Below are 17,497 nucleotides of genomic sequence, written 5' to 3'. Positions count from 1 at the left end.
GAGTTCGAGCCCTGACGTCAATGGAGGAGGAGAGAGGTCACCGATAATACTGTTAATAAAGTGTCAACAACACGCCCCCGTGGCCGCCCTTTCATTCTTCCTCCTCCGTCGTTTCTCTCGGACATGCGTGCCCGTGAATGCGATCTCGCGCCAACCTCGGCGGCGATGAGCGCGGTTGTCTGCGTACGGTGCGAAAGAAGTTCATCCGCGCAGTGCTTTTAACGCTGTTCACGCGTGCGTGTACGTGACGAGGTTTTCATTTCGCGTTCTATTTGTTAGCCGCGTCGACTCGTCGTGTAACCGTCTTCGGTATTAATCACTGCAGATGCATCGCTGTGGGTTGTTCAGGCCGTAGTTCAAAATGTTGAGAAAAGTGGGCTTGGACAGGGATGGTGGCCGATGTTCAATAAAAAAATAATACCGAGTGGCATACCTGTCAACCCATACGGCTTACCCCTTATTCTTGTACAGGGGAAGTTGAGTTTTCAGGTCCATGCGGCGGTACAGGCAGTTTCAATACGTGCACACTAAAAAGTGTCTCTTTGTTTGTGTGTTCTCCCTTGCGATGGGACTTTATAGGATGAACGTTGGGATTTATAAGGAGCACGGGGTGGCTAATTCGGTCTGAATTGGTGTGATGTAAGGTAGGCACTGATAAGGGATTTTTACACGTATTGCAAGTGCGCCCGTTACTTTTTATGCCCATTATTTTGTTTTCTAGGTTTTAGATTGCAGCGTGCTCCCATGCCATTTGTTTTACATTGCAGTACTTGGAAATTGAGTCAGAGTCTAAAAATAAACTCAAGTGGTTTTCTCAATCACTAAAGGATACCACCGTGCGGGAACACACTTTGACCATACTTCACCACCCTGGTCACCGTTACAGCGAATGCGAGTAGCGATTTGCGTTGGAGACGTAATGGTAGAGTGCAGTGGAATTTTTTTGTACTGCCCTCTGCTGGCCACCACCACGTGGCACAGCCGCGTGACTTAAAGTTTTCGTGACTGCAGGAATTCATATTCTTTGGGTTTTTGCGGTAAAGTCACATAGATGGGTTCAAAGAAAATATCTAAAAACTTCGTCATCCTGATTACGACTGCTTGTGTTTCGATCGAAACGTCGTAGTTTTTTTGTTATTTTCTTTGAACCTATTTACCAAAAGACCCAAAGAATACCTATAGAACCTGTTGTGGATAGCGGTCACCCAATTAAATCATTAGGCTCAATGCTGCTTGCTTGACACACGGTGATTTAATCATCGGTTTTAATTTTATTGCCCAAATCATCGTCACGATCCATGGGCAGATAGCCCGCGTAGGTGTATACTGCATATTTCGTTATTTGTCTTGTGCCAATATGCTCAAGTAGTGCCACATCTTTCTGACACCAATTTCATATGTTGTCAAGCTATTCTCTGTTATATCTTCCTCTTTCCGGTTCATTGCCTAAATACTCTTAAGGTTATTTTATTCAACACTGGATGCTTAATTAATTTCTCCTACTCCCGCATATGACCGTGAATAATTCCAGTTATTTGCCCAGAGAAGGCCCAATAAGTCTCGAGGTTATTTTTTTAGGTTATTGCATTGGGGGTGTTTTGGCGTGTGGGAGAAAACATACCAAGAGAAAACTCATACATGCGAGGTGACACTCAACACTTCCCATCTCTTCATCACAGTCCCACACCCACATGGCTAGCCCTGGTAATCACCCATCCACGTATTGCACTGCAATAGCCAGACTCGATGCTGCTTAGCTTCCAAGATGTAACGTGATTGGGTGGATTTAGAGATTGCTGTAAGCAAATGTGGTTAACTTCTACCTTAAAGCCTTAATACACCAGAGGATTTCGGCCATGTAAACATGATTCATTACCGAGGGTTTAAGTGTTTTATTTCAATGTGCAAAATAAGTTGTGCTGTGCATTAATCATTGTTTCAATGAAATCCCTGCCCACTTTAACCATATTAAAAATTACTGATGTAAAAAAATAATCAGCAGTTAGCTCCAGCAACGCAATTACACTCACATGACCAAATTCGTTTTTTTTGGTATCACATCAAACGCTGTCACAATAAAGGGAACGTTAAATTATCAAGCAAATAAAGGGTACAGTAACCAATACCACCATCAGGTAAAGCTATTTGGTTAAAATATGTTAAATATATTGTTGAATGCAGCTGCGTTAGCAGCGATGCACAAGCAACTCAACACGTTCAATAGCACCGCGTGCCTTTAAAATGAGAAATAGGTGACGTTTCGGGCAATGGCCCTTATTCATAACATGTAAAAATATACATATTCATGTACTATGAAGGGTCATTTCACGAAACGTTGCCAATTGTCATGGTTTCCCCCCTTTGAAACCCTCGCGTCGTTATTGAGGACTGTGTTGGGCGTTGTTGTTAAGCCACTTTGTTGAACTATCATTTGTGGCTTCTGAAAAATAAGCGAATACCTTAGTGGGCTTTTCCTGGTATTAAAAATATGGTTTTATTTGTATATACGTTGAGTCATTTGTTTACCTTTCCTATACTTTGCACTCCGTAATCGTGTTTTTGTATTGTTGTAACGTTCTGATCCCCACCCCCCGTGCCCCTAGTGGACATCTGTGAAAAAGAGCTTTATAGCTCCTCGGATTCCTCCTGCTGATTCAGGGCTGGCAATGAGGAAGCCACGAGGAGGGCCCAGGAGCGAGCGAATAGATTCCCCACAATGTTAAAATCTCGCGCCGCTGATTGGTCCGTACTGCGCACGTGACGTGTTATTGGCGCCACTTGACCAATCGCGTGCGAGCATTTGGCAGCAGCTGCCCCCCCCCCTCCGCACTCCCCTCCCCCATGCAAAATGTAAACCGGCTCCTAAATCGGCGAGTAACGATTTTTAAATTCTCGATTCTTATACATTGCGATTCGTAAGCAGTATCGTGTAGAAATGGTTTACTTATGAACGATATACATTACCGTATATATTTAAGGACTTGATTGTTTGTTTGCCAATTGGAGAATAGAAATAGGGTAGATGAATAGAACGAAATAGACAAAACGAAACAAAAATAGATTATGTAATCGATTGCGGATCGTGTTCCGATAAATCACTTGTGGCGGGAGCGACTCATTGCATGCCTGAAAAACACGTCGCATCGAATAAAATTACCCAATGTAATTTTTTTTGTAGTCATTTTACTATTTTTTGCATTAACATTTGCCCGTCGGGGAAAATAAAAAAAACCTACATTTAAAAAAAATCGTACTGAACGTTCGCCTCGGCTATTCAAAGGTAGCTCAGGCAGGCATAGACTGTGGATGGGGGTCCTTCAGACCGCGTCGCGCAGGACAGCCCCATGGCGGACTTCGTTGCCGCGAGGGCGACGAGTGGAGCGCCGTCGCTAAACGCGCAGATGCAGGGAGACGCGGCCTCGTCGGGGCCCGGCGACGACGCCGCCGCCGCCGCGGGCAGGGCGGGCGTCGGTGGCAACGCAGCGCCCGGGTGAGCGGCGGGGAGGAGGTGGACGATTCGCGAGCGTAGGACGCGAGGAGAGCAAATGGGGCCGTGGCAGCGTGGGTGGTTTGGTCGGTGGTGGTGGTGGGAGGGAGTTGTTGGGGAGGGAGCGGTGAGCGCGCTGCGAATGCGAACCCTGCCGGCCGAGTTCGATTCCCGCTCACGGTCGCCCAACACCGCTGGCGAGTAGCTGAGCCGGTGACGAGTAGCTGAACCGGTGCTGTGCCTCCCCCCCACCCCCTTCCTCCTCCCCGCTCGGGCGACACTGCAACTCAACAAAACGAGTGCCTGGCGCGGGCGGGTGCGTAGTAAGCATCGCCTCTGGGGAGACAAAGGCGGTCGGGCGTGGTTGTTGTCCACCACCCCTTCGCGTGCCGTGCCGGACTTCATAAGGTGGCTCGCTAACAGCACTTGCCACAACAGGCTTGTTAACAGGCTACGCGGGTGAATCTTTGTCTTGGAGGGAGGCAGTGCGGGGTGGGTGGTGTGGGGTGGTCGATCTCATTGATCGGGGATGAGTTTGATGGTAGACGAATTGATTTGTGTGTGTGTGGGGGAGAGGGGTGTGCACGCCAACAGAAGTAGAAGGGGAAAAGCGATGGCGTTTTTTGTTTGTTGAGGGGGTAGAAATAGATGGCGAGTTGTTTGATGGGCAAGATGGACGATTTGAGGGTTGGATGGGGTTTGGAGAGGCATTGATTGGGGGGAGGTGAGGTCGGGTGAGGTTTGATGGGATGAGAGTGCGAAGGTTGTATTGGGGGGTGGGGGTTTGGAAGGGAATAAGAACGGTTGTTTTAAGAAGATGGGCAACTGAATGTTTAATTGGGGGAGGGGGGGTAGGTTGGATAAATGAAAATTGGAAAATTAATGTTTGTTGGCACGAGCCAAGGGGAGATGGAGGGAATGGAGTAGGGTTGGGGAGCGGTAATGGAGCGGCTATCGCGATGCACTACGAAGCCGGGGACCCGAGTTTGATTCCCGCCGACAGTGAACACCAGGCACGATTAACTGAACCGTTCCTGGACCTCCCCCCCCATAGGTAGACTCCGCTTCAAACTAGTACCTGGTGCGGTGTGTAAACATCGCCACTAGGGAGAAAAAGGCAGCCGTGGTGGTACTGGCCGTGCCGGACTTGATAAGATGCTCGCTTAACAGCACTTACCCCCCCCCCCAATAGTATGTTAAGGCTGTACGGGGATCTTTGTCTTTTTTTGGAGAGTTGTGGGATAAGGAGGCCTGGGAGGTTATGGGTGATAATAAGTTTAATTATATATTGACAAAAGGCGCGCTTTTGTTTAGTTTATTCCCTTTTGTTATGGCATCTGTATCCGTGTTGTTCAATTTGGTAGCCTTGTTATCATTCGTGCGAGCAGGAGGGAAGGTGCTATAGGTTTTGAGTGCGAATGGGTTGCGGTATCCGGGTGCTACATCACGGGTTTCTTGGGATTCATCAGTGAGCGGTACGGTATTGTCAAACATCCCCTTTGTTTATTTGCCACGTGATGGCCCTTTGAGGGTTTTGATTAATTGAAACAGTTCACCAAGTAACTCATTTGTGGGGGGGTGGGGGGGGTGTGTTGTTTAGGCCATAATTCAAACTGTTGAGAAAAGTGGGCTTGGACAGGGATGGTGGTCGATGTTCAATAAATACCGCGTGGCATACCTGTCAACCCATACGGTTTACCCCGTATTCTTGTACAGAGAAATAGAGTTTTCAGGTCCATACGGCGTACAGCCGTTTCAATACGGGCAAACAAAATATATTTGTGTTTCTCCCTCGTGATGGGACTTTGTAGGATGAACGTTGAGATTTGTAAGGGCACGGGGTGACCAATACGGTCTGAAATGGTCTGTAATAAGGTAGGCACTGATAAGGGGTTTACAGGTGTGGAGTGGCGTACGAGAGGACACGTCGAGCTTGGAGATGGAGCGATGAAATCAGCTTTCGTACAGGCGCTTGGTAGATCGCGAGAGATGGCGGCGGCCTTCATCCGGACTTGGATTAACCCAATGGGTGGTGGTGATGAAAGCAATGGAAAGGCGGCGATTTCCAACCGTGCATCCAGTCGAAAGGCATATGTTAGTCATGTGATTATTCAGGCACTAGCCTCACTCCTTTGTAACGGTGAATTACTATTCTATTAATTCTTTTTTTGTTTGTACTGCACGTATGTTTAAAAGTAGCGGTGTTGCCAAATGGTGGCCCTAACTAGTGCTTGCGCCACTATTGTATGTCCACTTGTTTACATACCTGGTTTTGCCTTGCCCATTATCCAGCTTGCAGCTCAGAAAAGCATTCTTATTTTGTGCCACACAATTTTTCGCGATGAAAATCCGAGGGGATAGTGAAATAGTAATTATCGAAAGAGAACGTAAGGGCAACAGTTTCAAAGGTCAGCTGCACAAGTATATTTGGAAGTATTCACAATTGTTTTGTTAAACCAGGTGAAAACTCGAGAGTCACCAGTATAGTCTCATTTGCAAGTGACCGGGGTCAATAGAATGACAAGCTAAACAAATAAAGGGTGGCAATGAGGCAAATAGAAAGCAGGGCAAAACCAGCTCTTGTCACTTGAGAAATCTAAAATAGTGAACAAAAATATATATTTACTATCGTGAAAGTTGACTCAGATTATTTTAGACTGATTATAGTACAATTGCTGACATATACGGCAGATACATGTATTATGAAAAAAGGGACTGCAGTGGAAACAGCAGAAAATAGTTTTTCAAATAGTATTGTGGGATAAACTATAAGGAACTAAGTGAACATTTTTTTTTACGATAATGTTGGCTATTGAGGACATTTTATTACATGTCCGGAGGCCAAGATTTAAATGGTTTGGACGCATGAAAAGAGGCTGCCAAAAAAATAATCAAAATGGGATACAGTGGTAAAGACTGAGTCTGTCCAATGAGAAGATGAATTTAAACTTTTGAAGATTGTTGTGCGGACTGAAAATTGTGGCGCGAGACAAAAGACAGGTGGTTAAAACATTGTTGAGAAGCTGTGCACAATGCATTGACCAACTCAGCGACATCCTGGAGTGGAGGAAGGATAACGATGATTATAATTTAGAGCAGCAGTATATGAATAACATTTTCAATTCCTTATAATCCTTACCACGGCTAACATCAGTTGCAAGTGAGATTTGAACCGGTCCTAATTCTCCCCTTCCAACCTGCACTGACCAGCATGGTGAAGTGTATGGTGAAGCAACCTCCATGACCGACACGTCACGGGGATGCCTGAAACGGTTGTTTGAAAATGGCTGCACTTACATTAAGTTTTAATATCTGGTGTTTTTTTTATGCAGAGTTGCAAACGCCGGTCCCAGGATGTTGCAGCCTCCACGGTTCCCATCAGTGCCCCCACCTGGTGGACCTCCACCCAGCGGCCTCCCACCCGGAGGCCCACCTCTAACTGGCCCCCCAGGGGCAGGGATAAGAAGTGGGCCCCCACCACCGCTGCTGCAGGGACCCCCGCCTCCCTTCGGCATGGTGCGCGGCATGCATCCATTTGCGCGGTCGCCTTTCGACCCGAACATGCCGCCAATGACGCCACCCGGAGGGATGCACCCTCCTCACATGCCACCACCGCCACCTCATCTGCAGGCAAGTATATTTGTCATCATTAGTGCCGAAGAAATTTATGGAAAAAAATTAGTGTTTCATAATCTTCAAGAAATGTTTACTTATTGTGTTATTATATGGTGGGCAGCATTGGATGGTGCAGAAAAAAACATTTTATTGCATTGTATTTTCATTGTTCCACACCTTCAACCTGCAAATAACCCCATAACCTACATAGCCTGGGGAGGCCCTAATCAAGCAATGAATTGGCAAAAAGGCTGTACATATACACTTATATTTGTATGTATATCAGATTTCTGCTTTAATTTTAAGTAATCTTCAAAAGTGTAAATGTGCTGATCGAACTCCTTATTCCACAGAGACCACCGTTTATGGGACATCCGGGAATGGCGGTGCCCCCTGGAATGTTGTTCCCACCTGGAGTGATACCTGGTGGTGCTCGTGTACCAACGTCCTTGGCAGCTGCTAACCAAACTCAAACGTCGACGCAGCCGCAAACTCAGCCCCAGAACGTGGTCACACAGGCCCCGGGAACGACCACATCTGTCGGCCAAACTTCTGCGCCATCTCACGCTCCTGGACTGGTGGCGACTTCGGCAATGGTTCTCAATGCCGCAGTGGAGGAGATATGGGTTGAAAATAAGACTCCTGATGGGAAGGTATGGCTCTAAAAAAATATACGCATTTTCATTTATTAAATGCAAACGTAGAGTAATATAGATCTTTTTTTTCCAATAATGTCTTGTAGAATAACAGCATTTGTTTAACAGGCAAAACCTTTTGTTTGAAGGGCCAGTAGGCTGATGGACTTTTATATTTCTTTGTGGAGAAATTGACTTTTGTCTCTATATGCAAACATTTCCTCTTATTGCATGTTTTAGTATATTACAACCAAACATTGGACATTATGCACGTCTGATTAACTCGTTTTTTCCAGGCTTACTTCTATAATGCACGGACAAGGGAATCCCGCTGGACGAAGCCAGATGGAGTTAAGGTTGTGCAACAGTCGGAGCTTCCGATGGTCATGGAAGCACTGGCGAGTCAAGTGGCGGCTGCAGGACAAGTCTCGGCAGTGAATCGTGCAACAGCCGCTGGTCAGGAGCAGGCAGGAGTCCAACAGAACCAGGCTCTCCATCATCAACCCGCGAGCACGGCCGCTAATACAGCAAGCCCAAGTATGTCACGCCCAGCCGTAGGAACCAGCAGTAGCCATGTTCCATCTGCGTTGCTGCCCACCCCTGCCCAGCAAGGCCTTCTCCCCACTCCTTCAGGGAATGCTCCACCTGGTCTGCTGCCAACTCCAAACTCGTCTCCTACCGCCTCTGCAGCTGGGAGTAACACTGCACGGGCATCTTCCGTACAGACCACAGCAAGTAAGCTCATGCACTTTAAACGTGTGCAGGGACAACTTTACATTTTAAATTTTGACTTAAAGCTTTCGTGACTGCACGGATTCATATTCTTGGTTCTTTCGGTAAAGTCACATAGAAGGGAAACAATAAAATAATAATACATTTTAAGTTATGGCTAACGGTGTTCTCTCAGCCATTTCCTTTGAAAGAAGCCTTTTTACAATAAACTGACGCCCATACGCAAATTATTTTTGTATATTAATAAATGTTGTGGGTCTTATGTCATTTTTATGGTGAATGTGGTTAGGCCAAACAGGCAACCAGACGGGCATTGCCATTACCCACACTGTTTCTGGGTTATCAGCTCAGACAGGCACTCCAACACGGGCCACGCTCTCAGTGGTGGCACCACCCATGCCAACCTTCCCTCCAGGATTGGTGCCTCCTTTCAGAATTCCCATCCCAGGAATGCATCTCCCACTTCCTGGTAAGCGGCTTACATGTGCACATGAACAATTATTTTTAATTTGTATTATAAATTACTGCATGTTCTTTGCTAACAAAAAAATAGCCATTGCTTTGAATGTTACCTGTGATATATTTTTTTCCTCTTTAAGCAGTGTTATTGCAAATGTATTGTTTTTGTTATTTTATTTGCGCATTTGCCAATGCTGTTATCACAGTTTTTGTTTGTTTAATACCATGTACAAAACCTGTATTCATTATTAATTGTAATTGATTCGTGTTGTAACATTGTAATACAATTACACAGTCTTTTACAACCCTGTTGGTGGTATAGGTCTGATTGCAGGCATGCCACCACCACTAGTGCCCATGATGCCCCCGCCAGTGGCCGTGGCAGTGGCCATTTCCACGCCACAAGGCCTCGTGCTGCCCCAGCCATCGGCTGAGTGGACAGAGCACAAAACGGCCGATGGGCGCACGTACTACTACAACATCCGTACGCTCGAGTCCACCTGGGAGAAGCCTGCCGAGCTCAGGGAGAAGGAGAAGAAGGGTGAGCCTCTGCCCAAGATACATCTCAATCACCACGTTCCATAATTTCGGGTGAGCAACACTGTTTGTGCTCTGAGAACGTGATCCTCTGAAGTGCTGCTGGCACAACTTGCCAAAAAAAATCAGTAGTGGCGTGCTATGTTGGAAGCGATGCATTTGTTGGTCAGATAAATCTAGGTGGCAGCGTACTGGCTCGTTATTAACGCGTGCATCTATGGGGGCAGCAGGACGTGGCGGTGGCAATAAATGGTGCTGTATTATGCACAGGTGGGTAGTGTCTATTCCACTTTCTTGACAATGTCAAAAAATGTTTCAGTTTAAACAGGAACATCCATTAGTAATTAGGTTTAAAATTGAATGACCACCTCTTGTGCTGTAACATTTGTAGTGCCTTTTTCTTCTAAAAATATTGCTTTACCATAACCAGAATGATGGGGCTGCCTTTGTGGGCAGCAGAGGGCAGTGCAGAAAAATATATTGTTGTGCTATATATCTTTTTTCTCACATTGCTCCCCACCTTCACTGACCAGCATGGTGAAGTATGGTCAATTTATCTCCACGCCCCACACGGTGTGGGGAGGCCCTCATCCAGTAGTGACTCGACAAAATTAGCTGTATATTTGCATACACAATTGGGAACTTTATCACTGGTACAAGTCACGGTAGTAGCTATTATGTCGCTTCCCTTTTTGGTACGTTATGTGTATAATGTGGAAAAAAACTTAAGAGTTAAAGAGGAATTGCCTTGGGTGTTGTGTGTTGCATATTTGGAGCATGGGGGGGGGGGGGGGGGGTTCCTGTGTACTCATTGACTGTTTGTTTCAGCACAAGAGAAGGATGCGGAGAAGAAAGAGCAGTCGCCAAAGGAAAAGGATGGAGAAGACATGGAGGTGGACGGTGAGAAGACAGAAAAACTCGAGGTGAAGCAGGTGAGGGGCCAGTCTTGCATCATCGCACTTTCTCTTTTTACGTATTCTGTCTTGGTATATTTAGATTGCTTTGTGCATGCCGGTTTTTGCATTACAAAAAATATAAACATACACGCGCTTGTTTGAGTTTGTCATCTAGAGACTGATGATTTAAAACAAGGAATTTATTTACGTATTTGATTTAATGCACTTGTTTAATTAACATGTTTCAAAATAATTGTCATCATCAACAACAACTTTAAACCAGGTGAGACCTGTATCACAAAGCAATTGTAAACTAACAGTTGAAGCAACATCACAAAACTCAGAACAAAATAAAAATTCAACAATGAACAACAATACCCCACTGCTCTAGAAAATTAATAACCAAAATATAGTTTACATCAGTGGTAAGAGATATCTGTATCCTGGTTCCCCTTTGCCATCCCTTATTGTCCAGAAATGGTGAAGTATGGTCTAAGTTTCCCCATAACTGACACGACATGGTGTTAATGGCTTCCTGCAGCAGCGGATGGAGTTGTGATGCGGATGGAGTTGTGAATTTTGTTTAAAAAAAAAAATCACGTTTAATATTCCAATGAGAATGCGTTTTAGCTCCGTGGAGTAGAGTTTCTGTATCCCCTTGCATTAATGTCCTCGTGTTTATGTTGAAAGCCGGAGCCCCAGCAGGAGGAACTGACTGAAGAGGAGAGAGCGGCACAAAAAGCCAAACCCATAGCTACGACTGCGGTTCCGGGCACCCCATGGTATAACGAGCTCGCTTTCCGTCACCCACCTCCCATGGTATAACTCTATTTCCCTCAAACTTTATATTCTGATATATCGTAGTAATTTTTTTTTTACCTGGTGATGTGAAAACAAGTTTCCCTTAATCAGTAAAGTCTCTCTCGTCGGAAGCGGCCTCTTTGAAATAAAGTGATTAGAACAGGTTGATTCATGAATACTTTTTCTATTGCTTTGTTTCATTAAGGCTGACTTCTTTCTGGTAAGTCGTTCAACTGGTGAAAATGGTGTTTTCACATCACAGACTTAGATGTTGCTTGTACATAGGAAATGAAGAAAAGACTACATTTTGGCATGGGTGTGCCTTGCGGCTTGCTTAATTTCATAAGAAAATGCGGTGTAAAGTTGCAGAATCTGGAGCGGTATTTATGGTTGTTTCCTGTACAGTAATATACATTGTCTGGAATTGTGGTCATTGTGGTAAAATGTAGTTTAATATGCACATTTTGATCATTGCATTTATGTGTGGTAAACCAACCAAAAAGCTGTGTGGTTGTAACCATCAAGTTTAAAGGGGGTTGACATTTTTAGAGGGTTGGACCTCGTTATTAATTTATATTCTACGTTTAATCATCTTTATTTACTGACAAAATGTAACATGACAAGTATCGGGTAACATACTTGTTGATATGTTGTTGTCACGCGCATAAATGAGAGAATAGAAAACCTGTCGCGTTGGTGTTCTTGCCTACGAGTTAGTAGTGCGTGTGGTGTTGACTGAAATACAATCACACCATGACGGTGAGGCTGTGTTGGTGCCCTGCAGGTGTGTGGTGTGGACAGGTGACGAGCGAGTCTTCTTCTTTAACCCGACGACACGCCTCTCCATGTGGGAGCGCCCCGAGGAGCTCGTGGAAAGAGCGGACGTGGACAGGATCATCCAGAGTCCCCCGCACAAACAGGGCAGGGAGCCCGAAAAGCCACCAGGTGAACTACCCACGGAGAGGCTTTGCTTAACGTTGATACCCGGCAAGGTGGCATACGCCTCTTGTAATCCAGCGCTTGGGAGACCAGAGTTGATAGAATGCACAGTTTTGTGACTCCCCCAACCCACTGGACTTGAATAAGAAGATGGCAGTATGCAAATGGGTTCCTGACCTTTATGTATGGACCATTTTAGTGCTAGAATCTTGTATGCATGGGTGTGTGTGTTTTTTGTAGTCTGCATTCAGTCCACATTCAAAACTTGTGTAGTAAAGATGGTGGCAGAACAGCTCAATGTTGGACCCGAATAGAAAATAGTCTTGAGACTTGATGGTTTTCTCACTAAATCTGGAATGCATTTTATTAATGTTTGACTTTCTGTCAGTGTTATGTAACAGCCTAGTAATACCAGTCATATATATTTTGTAACGGAAGACAAAAATAAGAGGTTGATGTGAAAATAGTAACTTGTTACCTTGGATTACTACCTTTCAGGAGAGATGTGGTTACTTGGGGAGACATTCATTTATCAGTTGGATTGATCATGGCTGATGATAACGTTATCTTTATAAACGTTCATATCCTTCAACAGAATTATTTCGTCCTGCTATGAATGCTTGTTTGTTTTACGTTTTTGCAGAGAAAGAAGAAAAGCCAAAGGTTGAAGAACCAAAGCCTTTGGAGGAAGAAAATAAGGCGAAAAAGAGAAAGTGAGTGATTGTTGCGGCCTCGTTTTGGTATGTCGCGAGTAAACATAGGACTTGTGTTATACCAGGTGATGTTAACTAACTCGCCTGGTATACAGGAGTTCATAGGTTCGATCTCGATGCCTGACTTCTGTTGTATATTTAGAGTTTGCATGTTCTCCCTGTGGTCACGTGGATTTTTCTCCAGATCCTCCAGTTTTTCCTTACACATTTAGAAACGTGCGTTTAGAATAGTTGGCTGCTATAAATTTCCACATGGTAAGCCACTTTGTTGAGTTCTCAGAGCTACATAGCTCAGTGTGCTTTACATGTTAAAATGAAAATAGTTTTAGTTTTGTGTGAGAGCAAAAGGTATACCTCTTGATTTTTGTGGCCACACAGGCTGGAGGAGCCGGAGCCGGAGAAGGAGGCGTCCATGGAAGCGGAGATCCGTGCGGCAAGGGAGAGGGCCACGCTACCGCAGGAGACACGAAGTCAGCAGTTCAGTGAGATGCTGTTGCAGAGAGGGGTAAGCGAGGGAGTGATTGTGAAACTGGCTAGTATTGCATTCACATTCTCTTCTCCTTCCACTTGGCGTCATGACTGGAATCTTCACCATTGTGCTAGCATTCGTATTTTTTTGGTAATTTAATGACAAGATGTTTTTTGACTTGGCATCTTTTTTCTTTCCTTATAAACACGTTAGTGTTTTGATACTTTTGATTTTCAGATTTACAAGAATGTCTGCACGTTTCAGTGTATTTGAGTATTAAACATCCTCGAATTAAAAAAACACCTTTTTACGTGTGTAGGTTTCTGCTTTCTCTACTTGGGAAAAAGAACTCCACAAAGTGGTGTTCGACCCACGCTACCTTCTTTTGAATCCAAAAGAGCGCAAGCAGGTAAGTCATACTATGTTTTAATATATTACACAACTACTATGGTTGCTGATTTATTCATTTACTTTCAAGCTAACAAGCTAGATCTCGATGTGCTCTCGTTTCAGGCGTTTGACGAGTTTGTAAAAGTCCGAGCAGAGGAGGAGAGGAAGGAACGAAAGAACAAAATGATGCAGATCAAAGACGACTTCAAGAAGTTACTCGAAGATACCAAGGTGACATCCAGGTGCGTCATTTTTCTTTTGAGCTTTGGAAAGGGCGTAACTTACGTTTTTAACGATGAAAATTCAAAATATACAAAACAATTTGAACACAGATTGCACCTATATTTCCATATGCTTAACAGATTGTGCATGTATGTGTCAGTGTGTTTTAATATTGTGAGTTTTCCATGTTTTTGCAGATGGTACCTTTGATATGCAATGATGTTCTCACCATGCTCTATACGTGTGGTTTTTGTACATTATCTAATGCAATGCAAAAAAAAACGCTGCAGGTCGAACTTCAGTGAGTTTGCCGCCAAGTTTGGGAAGGAGTCGCGGTTCAAGGCAGTGGAGAAGATGAAGGATCGCGAAGCTCTGTTCGTCGAATTTGTCACAGCCTTGAAGAAGAAGGAGAAGGAAAGCGCCAAGTCCAAAATGGAGAAAGTAGGAAGGATCCTTTACTATTTTTATAATGCTGGTTTTGTTTCACCTAATGTGGTTTCGTTACTATTTTTATGACGGTAGTTTTACCGCAAACGTAGTTAAATATAGTAACTATGGTGCAGCATTGGTCACGGATATTCTTTGCATTCAATACATTGTTTATAATGTTTAATTTGTTTTGTCTTTTACATGTCCTTTTTATAATAATTTGTTCATCATAACTTAGCAACAAACAGCAAAGCCCTGTGGATTACACCGATGATGTCCCAATGTTTGGCCATGCACATTGACGTAAGCGCGGCGATTTGGTGCTCACTAAAGTAATTTTTAACATGATTGTGTATAATGATGTTTGCGTTACGATTTTAAAGAATTTATGTGCAAAATAACTTGATAACCGTTTTGTGTTATTCTGTCCCATGGCTGAAGAGATCTTTGCAGTCATGTGCTGTGCGGCCTGTCACTCGGTTAAAGTCTGACCGCAGTCACTGAGCGAGCGCAAGCAGTTTGTGGATTTCCCTAGTGAGGATCGCACGTTGTCTGTGTGGTGAATGTAGCCACCCACAACACTGGTACTACACTCTCTTATCTATTCAGTGTAATGGACACGTTTTTTTATATATTTTGCTATTATCCTTCTCTGAAATTGATATGACTTTATAACATACACGTTTGTTAAATATTTTAAATGTTAAATATTGTTGTTTTGACTCTGATAATCTGTGTGCTTGCTAAAACAAAAATGTCCACAAACAGTCGGTCCCTGGCCAGGTTAAATCCATAACTGCAAAAATCATACATTGGTCTGTGGACACATTTCCATCATTAGAACATATTTGCATTTGTTAAAAGTGAACAGCAGAGGAACACAAGATTAACTTGGAATGTGTGTTTGCATGTTTTTTAAAGAGATTTGGCTGGGTGGATGTTTCATAATGCACAGTAAGGCAATTTCTGCATGCACTGACCCCTGTACGTCTTGTGTTTGTTTTTATTTTTGCGGCGCACCGGATAGGTACGCGGTGACTACTTCGGCCTGCTGATGGAGCAGCATCTGGACGGGCAGTCACGCTGGACCAAGGCGAGGGAAAGGATGGAGGGTGACACGCGATTCCAGGCCGTCGAGAGCTCTGGCCAGCGCGAGGAGTGGTTTCGACAGCATGTTGAAAAACTGGCAAAGGTAAATTTCGATTTAAAGCTTTCGTGACTGCAATGATTCATCTTCTTTGGTTCTTTCGGTAAAGTCACGTAGAATGAGAATAAAATAATAAATTGATAAAATAAAATAACACAATAATATTCTCACGACGTTTCGGCCACAACACAAGCGGCCTTCATCAGGTGAAGGGGCGTGAGAATATTATTGTGTTATTTTATTTTATCAATTTATTATTTTATTCTCATTCTACGTGACTTTATCGAAAGAACCAAAGAAGATTGGCAAAGGTAGCATACGAAAGTCAGGTTTAGTGCCCAAGTTGTGCTCTTCATGTTCTGCGTTGGTTATTGAGCAGCGAAGTTTCATTTGACAATGACTAACAACCTATATATTAATAAATGAGACAGTCTACTGCAAAAGAATCATAGTCTCCTTCAGACTATAATCCCTTTACTGTAGTTGAAACATCTCATGAAAATATAAGCTGGTTTTCCCCAACTAATCTACAGTAAGAGAATTGGAGTCTTTTTCAGTCATTATCTCCTTTATGTAACGTTGTAATCGCCTCGATTGTTAATATATATATGCTGGTGCACTCCAAATATTTCCATGAGTATTTATAGTAGTCCCAGCTTGCCTCACTTGTGTTCAGAGTTTCACGTGTTTGCATAAGTTTTTGACGAAACGTCCAAGCCCGCCCGTTGCAGCTTTCGTACGCGAGGAGCGCCACTCACGACTTTGGGATGTGTTCTCCCGACGCAGGCCGGGGACTCTGAGCGCGAGCGGGAGCTGGAGCGGCAGGCGCGCACGGAGGCGAGCCTGCGTGAGCGAGAGCGCGAGGTACAGAAGGCGCGATCGGAGCAGACGCGCGAGATCGACCGCGAGCGGGAGCAGCACAAGCGCGAGGAAGCCATCCAGCACTTCAAGGCTCTCCTGTCCGACATGGTGAAATGACACATTCCCGTCGCCGAGGCTCGATTGACGGCCGATTTGTGTCTTTACGTGCGGCTTGAAAGGGAATGATCGCGTAACGCCACGTACATTTTTTTTGTTTGTTTAATGCTAAAACAAAGTATTCATGCGTTGCCCTGTGGAAAATTAGAATTTTTAAGCTGAGAAGGCAATGTGACCAAAAAAAATGTATATGCATGTATGTATGAGACAGGGAAGACTCCACAGATCTATATAGCAGAACATTACACATACCCCAGAGAATGTATAATTTTGGGAAGAAGAGTAGGAAATTACAGATGGCGCAATTGAATGAGCAGCCATTGCCCTTGGCGGTATGAAAATTGGAAAAGTCTCAAAATAGATTCAATAACTGTATGAACGTCATTAAAAAAAATCAGGAACAAATTAACTGGCACATTTACTAATTTTTTCATATAGAAATGGAATACCACAATCGTAAATTGATGGTTCAATTTTTATATTCACAAAACATAAGACAAAACTGCATTTTTGAATTACAGAACCTGTCATGTACATTAATTCTTCTCGTGAATCATAGGAAACCGCATAATTGGGGGTTAAAGGTCAATCAGCCAAGCGATTAAACTAGATTTCCATGCGCCACATATATACTATCTATTAGATATGAATGCCAAATAGACTATGAAAAGGTATTTGATGAAGTGGAAATAGATCAATCGTTCAAGGTCTCAAAAACCAAAACTTTATACAAATTGTGTAGATTTTATTAAAACCAGTTATAAAGGTAGAACATCTACACTGAGATTACATTAACGCAGTAACAATATACATCACAAGATTAGTTTGACAACGATTTTTTTCCTATAATCAGGCTGGATAAATTAATACATTAACATAAATGGATATGTGAATCACATTTTATTACCAATGGAAATAAACTACAGGATATGATTAAAGAACTTAAAAGTGAAGGCTTCAAAGTCACGCAATTCATGTTCAACAAGTTCCCGAAATAATATTCTGTAGAGATGCTAATGGGAAATACAGCAGAATACTTATGCCTAGA

General features: G+C 43.8%; 1 protein-coding gene across 6 annotated transcripts in view; it reads left to right on the top strand.

Annotated features, from left to right (window-relative positions):
* The first annotated feature begins 17 nt into the window (after window positions 1–17).
* LOC116941321 (transcription elongation regulator 1) overlaps window positions 18–17,497 on the top strand; it is a 20,890-nt gene continuing 3,410 nt past the window's right edge. The window contains exons 1-16 of one of the 6 annotated variants that reach the window (XM_032952275.2): window positions 18–188; window positions 6,820–7,117; window positions 7,456–7,755; window positions 8,034–8,472; window positions 8,759–8,938; window positions 9,224–9,469; window positions 10,294–10,397; window positions 11,052–11,143; window positions 11,947–12,107; window positions 12,745–12,814; window positions 13,193–13,319; window positions 13,603–13,692; window positions 13,797–13,915; window positions 14,186–14,336; window positions 15,352–15,516; window positions 16,258–16,440. In XM_032952275.2, coding sequence (XP_032808166.1) covers window positions 124–188; window positions 6,820–7,117; window positions 7,456–7,755; window positions 8,034–8,472; window positions 8,759–8,938; window positions 9,224–9,469; window positions 10,294–10,397; window positions 11,052–11,143; window positions 11,947–12,107; window positions 12,745–12,814; window positions 13,193–13,319; window positions 13,603–13,692; window positions 13,797–13,915; window positions 14,186–14,336; window positions 15,352–15,516; window positions 16,258–16,440 — 2,790 coding nt within the window. In that variant the 5' untranslated portion in view covers window positions 18–123. Of the gene's footprint in view, window positions 241–3,279; window positions 3,491–6,819; window positions 7,118–7,455; window positions 7,756–8,033; window positions 8,473–8,758; window positions 8,939–9,223; window positions 9,470–10,293; window positions 10,398–11,051; window positions 11,144–11,946; window positions 12,108–12,744; window positions 12,815–13,192; window positions 13,320–13,602; window positions 13,693–13,796; window positions 13,916–14,185; window positions 14,337–15,351; window positions 15,517–16,257; window positions 16,441–17,497 lie in introns of those variants that run through there. The other 5 variants (XM_032952279.2, XM_032952274.2, XM_032952272.2 and 2 more) reach the window with 5 other exon arrangements.

This window comes from Petromyzon marinus, chromosome 11, assembly GCF_048934315.1.
Source record: "Petromyzon marinus isolate PM22_M1 ecotype Great Lakes invasive population chromosome 11, UKy_Petmar_22M1.pri1.0, whole genome shotgun sequence".
Taxonomy (NCBI): domain Eukaryota; kingdom Metazoa; phylum Chordata; class Hyperoartia; order Petromyzontiformes; family Petromyzontidae; genus Petromyzon; species Petromyzon marinus.
Note: the sequence above shows the minus strand (reverse complement) of the source record. Positions and strands in the feature narration are given on the sequence as shown.